Source organism: Paroedura picta, chromosome 2 (assembly GCF_049243985.1).
Source record: "Paroedura picta isolate Pp20150507F chromosome 2, Ppicta_v3.0, whole genome shotgun sequence".
In the NCBI taxonomy this organism is placed as follows: Eukaryota; Metazoa; Chordata; class Lepidosauria; order Squamata; family Gekkonidae; genus Paroedura; species Paroedura picta.
Window position 1 is genome coordinate 34697895 of NC_135370.1, and position 7514 is coordinate 34705408.

General features: G+C 40.6%; 1 protein-coding gene across 5 annotated transcripts in view; it reads left to right on the plus strand.

The window, feature by feature from the left end:
* SP3 (Sp3 transcription factor) overlaps positions 1-2551 on the plus strand; it is a 30242-nt gene extending 27691 nt beyond the window's left edge. For 4 of the 5 annotated variants that reach the window (XM_077319684.1, XM_077319683.1, XM_077319686.1 and 1 more), the window contains one exon: positions 804-2551. In XM_077319684.1, coding sequence (XP_077175799.1) covers positions 804-1120 — 317 coding nt within the window. In that variant the 3' untranslated portion in view covers positions 1121-2551. The remainder of the gene's footprint in view (positions 1-803) is intronic. The other variant, XR_013228022.1, reaches the window with a different exon arrangement.
* Positions 2552-7514: the final 4963 nt, after the last annotated feature.

The window sequence follows — 7514 nt, forward strand, 5'->3', positions numbered from 1 at the left end:
TCCAAAGGGCCCATAGGGCCCATTATGCACGGCTGCCGAAACGGCGATTTCGGGTCACATGGAAAACGCGGAGGGGGAAGAAGCGAAGCAAACCGCTTATGCATGGGATGGGATGCAACGCGGCAAAACCCAGAGTAACCAATTATGCACGCGGGGACCCTGGCGCCGCTTCTGGTTGCGCCCCGGGCACCCGGAAGCTGTGCTTTCTTCCGCGCTTCACGAACGCGGCTTTTTCGACGGCATGCACCAAATCTGCGGCCGGTTGCAGCCGGCACCGTACGTTATCGGTGATTTTAGTCGCCGCCATTCCACCCCGAATGTGTGCTATTCCCCCGTGCATAATGGGCCTAGGAGAGCATATAGAGATGGTTTTCAATTATCAGGAAGGTTTTTTTTTTTTTTTAGCTGAGCCTGTTGTTCACTCGTGTCGTATTTCAGTGGTCCCCAATCTTTTTATCACCGGGGACCACTCAATGCCTTTTACTGAGGCCCGGTGGGGGGGGGGGGTAGTTTACTCCTGTATTCTCAACCATTGCCCAAGCGCTCTCTGATCGCTATGGTAATGTTTAAACATCCCTTCAAAATAAGATACAGACACGCCACAACAATAAAGTGTGTTGTAAAGGACTGGGGGGGATGAAGTAAAGGGCCGGGGGGGGGGCGAAGGTGTCCTTCGGGGCCCACCTCCAATTAGTCGAAAGACCACATGTGGTCCGCGGCCCACAGGTTGGGGATCACTATCGTATTTGACAACTTTGGCATGAATCGATGTGAAAGACCCCTTTGCTTTATGTTTCCCACAGGGGAGAAGAAGTTTGTCTGCCCGGAATGTTCAAAGCGCTTCATGAGAAGTGACCACCTTGCCAAACACATTAAAACACATCAAAATAAAAAGGCTATCCATGCCAGCAGTACAGTGCTGGCATCGGTAGAAGCGACACCCGAAGATACTTTGATTACTGCAGGTGGAACAACACTTATCCTTGCTAATATTCAACAAGGTTCTGTTTCAGGGATAGGAACTGTCAATACATCTGGCACCAGCAATCAAGATATTCTTACTAACGCTGACATACCTTTACAGCTTGTTACTGTTTCTGGAAACGAGACAATGGAATAAATCCTACACGAGATACCTATTAATTGTGGTTATTTTTATACAGTAGTGAGAAGAATATTGTTCCTAAGTTCTTAGATATCTTTTTATTGATGTGCAAAAATTTTTTGGATTGACAGTAACTTGGTTATACATGACACTGAAATGCCTTACTTTGTATGATATTCCATAGTATATTAAAAATGGTAAAATTGCATGGGTTTTGTAGGTACTTTTGGAATCTAGAGGAGATTAAATTTTACCAACTTGTATAAAAAAAATTAAAATAAAATTTAACGACGGAAAAGGTAGTCTAATCAAAATGCATCAATCCTTTGTGGTTTAGTGTAAAAAAAATGAGAACATGTTGGTATTTATCTATTGTAAGATAAAAAAAAGTTGATTGGTGAAAGAAATCATGTTATGATAAAAGAAATTTTGTAATTTTCTTGATGACTGGAATTTTTATTATGCATAACTGACAAATCAAGTTTCCAAGCAAATGTTACATAGTGTAGGCTTTACTTAGCTCATCAAGTTGTCATTTTGAAGCTAATTATTTTAATTGGGTTAACTATGTACAATATTTTAAGCATTACTCTTGTAAGATTTTGAAAATTACATTTTAACATGGAACTCTAGGGATAGTCACCTTTTAAATCCTGTCGAAAAGCCATGTTTAAGGTTTAATTTTGCCAAAATAATGTCTTGTTAATATACTTTCCGTAACCAATTTGGGCAATATAACCAATGTTTAAAAATACTCAAAAGCTTGGAGAAATAGGCTGTAACATTTTGGGTGGTAAAACAAAATATTGTTTTAAAAAAAGAGATCCCTTTTCTTGAGGATTGGAGGACCAAAAACCAAGGGGTGTTCATTTCAGCAGTGGTTTTATCTGATCTTGTCTCCAAAAATATCTGTCTTGTCAGGGCCTTAAAAGCCATCATGTAAATTACCAGTAAAAACATATGCAAATGATGGGAAACCAGTTCCATAGGGACAGTACTTCAAACCACATTAATATTAGTCATAGAGAAATAATAATTTTGCAAGGCTTTCTTCTGTTAATCATTTGGTTAGTTGATCTGCATTTAAATGTCCACATCTTTCCTTTATGCTTTTTCCCCTTAAATTGTATGTATCCAGTACATTTAACTGATAAACATATATGTTTTTTATTAAGCTGAATTCTTTTTTTATTTTTTAATTACTGTTTATATTTTCGATTATAGAAAAATGTACAAACTTAATTTGCATAGCCGGTCTGTAAGTGCTCTACCATTTTACAAAAAAAGTACAATAATTACAGCAGTTCACCTATTTGCAAACATTTGGAAATCTATCTGTTCATTTGTTCTTAAGACCACCTCAAATTTAAAGGCTACCTTATTGTACGTTTAAAGTGTATTATAACAGTGTGGTAGTTAATAAAACACTATTTTTCCCCCTTTTGACTTGCGGTTTCTGGTCTCCTTGGCTTTGCTTTAAGAGTGACAATTGATTTAACATGCTTTTTGGTGCTTGAAGTAGGGGCGAACCATTTTGCAACATGGCTATCCCTCATTTTAAACCAATACATTAGAACAGGTCTCCCCTCATCCTTGAATCAAATAACTAAATAACCAACATTGTTGGCCAGATACTAAACACAATCCAGTGCATTCTGAGAGTTTGTTGTATTTCAGGTTCATGGTGTTGATGTCAACCTTTAGAATGTGGTCTGGAACATCTGAGGGACTGCCTCTCCCAATATGTCCCCGGGAAATCATTTTGTTCATCTACTGCAATTTTTTTGTAGTCTCTGACTTCAGAGACATCCATCTGGCCTCAACCAGAGCCAGGGCTTTTTTGGCCCTGGCTGCAGCCTGGTGGAATGAGCTGCCAGCTGAGACTAGGTCCCTGACAGAGCTATTACAGTTCCACAAGGACTGCAAGGCGGCACTCTTCCACTAGCCCTGTGGTTGAGGCCGGGCTGCCCAAACAGGAGCCTCTCTCTGCCCCTCTCAGCTTTTTCCCTTCTTCCATATAATTGACAGAAGTACCTGCCATGGTCAACAGACAGGGAAGATAAATGATGGCTGGGGATATAGGGGAGGTAGTTAAATAGATAAATCAGTTGCTTGTTAGAGAGTCGGATGAATTTGTTTTAAGTTAAAATTCTAAATTTAATAAAGTGCATTGTTAATTTTAATTGTGTTGTAAACTTCCTTGAACCCAATTTGGGAGACGGGCAGTCTAAAATAATAATAATTACAATATTTCTCTGTATGTATGTTCTGCTAGCTAATATTTAGTCCATGGTCACAGCTGCCATGGGTAGAATGATTTGGCTGTGTATTTTAGGGTACAATGGGGTTTTCTTGTAGTCACTGTGAGCAGCTGAACAGGAGAATATAAAACCATCAGCAGGCTAGCAGACTGTAGATAGGAAGGAGACATGTAGAGGCACCTGCTAATACAGGTGGACCTTGCACACCTACCAGGTTGCAAGCCCACTAGAGGCTGAGTACACTTACAAAAGTGGAAATGCAGGGATGGATGGATGTCTTTACTGTCTCATGATATTGAGCATTAGGGCTGGAGTGAGACTTCATATTGCATTGTAGAACAGTTGCCTTTCCAAGGATGGCTAATGGCTAAATATATGGCCATCCCAATTCAGTTCAGTTTGAGACCGTAGTTTGAGAAGTCTGAGGAGCTTTGATAGGGTTTTCATTTGTTGAGCTTTAGGAGGTCTGTTATTGGATGTTATCTCCATAATTGTTGCGTGCCTCTGGAAAGTTACAGTCATAAGGCGTTTAGATGTTGGTATTTGTAGAATCGCTGGTGGCTGGGGTTGGGAAAAGGTTGGAAAGAAAGGGTAAAATATTCCATAGCAGCTCAATCAATGGCAGTTCCCAGTGACTGTATTCTAGCATCTTCTGAAGAGATTCAATCACAAATCTCTGTTTGCCTGTAAAGAATATTTTTCAGAATGTGACGCTTTTCCGGGTATTCTTGGGCTGAGAATATGCATTCTAACTCTGTGTAGAAAGTGTGGGATCGGTTGATTCGGTTTTATCTGCTGTTTTGAGAGTGTGATTTCTTTCCACTTGGAGCTGTCCATCTAGGAGGCATTGCTGAAATCATCCATGGGGCTGAAGGAGAGTTGTCAGCCTTACAGCCTTTCCTTCTGAAATCATGATTTGGGTGGTAAATCTCTGTTTTAGCCTGTGCTCTAGGAATTTGAAATTTGCATAGAAAGCTGAACATTCATAAGCAAAAGTCAGGGTTTTACTTAGATACATTTGTCAAAGTAGACACTGGTAAAATTACCAGAATAATTCAATATGGGAAAAATGAATAGTATTTAGGTACAACTTGCATGCCTGTAGGAAGGAGCTAATATCACCCACTCCTGATAGTGGTAAGCTGATGTCCACTGAAAGGGATGCAATATGTGTGTGAGCAGACAGGGTTTCCTTATACATACAGTTGTGTGTGCTTAACTGGTTTTGCAGTTGGTGTTTGTTAAGATGATCTAATCATTGACCATTTATGCACTGGGAACTTCACTGCCCCACCTCTCATGCAGGAATACAAATCGGGGGCGGATGGGGTGTACTGGGCCAAATGCTCCCCTGTGTGGGTGCAGGAAGAAGTGGGGCAACCTGCCACAACTAAAACTCCAGCCTGCAGTCCAGCATAAAACCTCCAGTGCCTAAACGGTCATTCACTTGGTTTTTCTGTGTGGACTGCAGTCAGAGCCAATGATGTGTGGCTCTAGTAGCTCAGGGATTTCTAACAGGCAGCTCAGCAGAGTAGCTAATGCTAGAAGACCCAGGAAAAGACCCAGGTTTTTCTCCCCTACTAAGATGATAGTTTCCTTTATCTTCTTAGACCACGATCTCTTTCTAGAGCAGCAAAACTCAAAAAACGTGGGAGGAAGGGAATGGCTCAGGTTAGCTTTCCCTTTTAAGAAGTAGCACTCGTTAAAGGGTAGTGATTCTCATGTGTGTGGTATTGTACATATTAAGCATTTTGCTAATCATACCAAATGGTTCCTGAGTTTTGCAGGCTCTTCTTATGAAGAAACCAAAGAAAAATTATATATAAAGAGATGTTCAATTGTCTGTGATTCCTATCAAGGCCGCTCGTTTTTCCCATAAGTATCAAGGCAATAGAAGGTGCTACCTCCTGCAGAAAAATGGATCACCTACAACTGCTTTGGACGTGAGTGTTTGCTGGCAGGTACAGTGTGTGTGCAAGGCGTGAGATGTATATCACAGTGGGAACAAAATAGCACAGGCACTCTATGGGAGGGAGAGGGTGCTTTGTCTCTGTTTCACCATGATACGCAGCTCAGTTGAGTCTTGCCCCAGCTGTCACGATGAATGTTTTGCCAGCTTTCCATGGCGCCTATGGATTTCTTTGAGCAAAGAGTGATAGAGGATTTGGGAAAGAAGTGAGGGAAAATTGGAGGCTTGCAGTAGCCCCAGGGAGCTGTGGAATTTACTCTGCTGAATAGTGCTAACTACTTTAAAATGTGTTAATGTGATCCCAGGTACTGCATAATTAAAGAATAGGGCAGATGATTAGTCCATAATACAATTGTTTTTAATTTTTTTTAAAGAAAGACTGAAATTGCTGAGGTGCTGTGATTAATAATTAACCCTACTGTGGTGCATTGTAACATTTTCCATATGTTTTCATGTGAATTTTTATGTAGGTAATGTGTCCTAAATATATAATTATTTAACAGCTTGGAACCACACCAACGGAGACCCCATTGCACAAAATGTACATTTGCAAAGAATAGCTTCGCTTCTTTCTACGTTTTTGTCTTTAATTAGTTTAATATTTACCTGGGGGGACTAAAATGGACCCTTTTTCAAAGAAAGGTTGATTAATTCTAATGTTTTAATTAGCCATGTTATTATGTACTTAGACTGAGCCCATGACAATATGATATAGCTTTATTTAAAGTGTTAAGTTCTCAAAACTATTCAATAAATAACTTGCACCACGGGAACTTGACTTTTCCCATTTTTAATTTTCCTATTGCATTTTAAACAACAGACACACGCCTAGAAACAGCAAGGCAAGGATTTTAGCCATACCTAACTGAATTTGAATTAATATTGTAATGGACCACTTTATGCCCTCTAAAAACTATACATACGAATAACCTTGGGCCTTTGGTCAATGCGATATTTGAGAGCCACTCAACAGAACAGTGTTTTTTTGCAGCTCAGTAGGAAAGTATTTGCATTGTTGTTGTGAAGCCCCAGGTTTAACCCCCTGTTCTCAAATTAATTCTGATGTTTAGCATGGAGAGGCCGTTGCCTAGGACCATGGAAATATCTGCCCCTTCGATGTTCCAGTATACATTTAATCACTTATTTGACTCCAGATGAGGCATGTTTTAGTCACTTGGCTGATAGCTCCTACAGAACAATGCGGGTTTGGATATCCCCGTTTCCCAGGGATCTCCAACATGGTGCCTACCAGAATTTTCCTGATGCCCACATTTTTCTTGCCAAAAGTAGATCAACTGGGGCTATTCTTCTGTTCTGTTGCTCGAAAGATGGTTTCTTGATAGACTCTGTTATGCTGTTGTTCCAAAGTAAAGTCATTACCCAAATCTTGCATGGAGTTGAGACCAGGGGTTGGGGTGACAATATGATATCCTGCCTGGAGATAACGCAGAATTCCTTCCTAAAGAGAATTTTGATCCTAAGTTCAGGGCATTCCAGTTGCCCTGTTTGAGCTGAATTCGGCTTGCCTTTCATTAAGGACTGTGCCTGCACTGCCTTAATTAATTACTGGAGAAAGTTAAATGATTCTAGTCACCTTTCTAAGCAGTGTTTTATCCAGCTCCAGAAAGATAACTCTTGGGTTGCCTGCTAACACAGGCTTTTTTGCTGTTACCTGGACCATTTCCGCACTGGGAACTTTGCTTCCCTGGCTCCTGTGCAGGAGCACAAATCCGGGGTGGAATAGGTTCACCGGACCAAACGCTCCCCTGTGCGAGAGCAGGAAGAGGCAGGGTAACCTGTCCCAGATCAAACTTCAACCTGCAGCCTGGTGTGAAGTCTCCAGTGCAAAAATGGTCCTGCTGACCTCCAGGGCTTTCCTTTGGATGGGCTCAAAACTAGAGATATGATATTTAAAATATTTTATTTTATTTATTTTATTTCTATACTGCCCTCCCGTAAGGTTCAGGGCAGTTTACATAAAACATAGGGATAACCATTGCAATCATAACAACAACCATAAGTGGGAACCAAAATTTAGTAACATTATTATAGATAGACAGACAGACAGACAGATAGATAGATAGACTCTTATCAGTTCTAGATTTTCCCCACAGTTTAAATGGCTCAAACGGGATTGCACTGAAGCTTCTTATTTGTCTAGCGTCACCTATAAACTCAG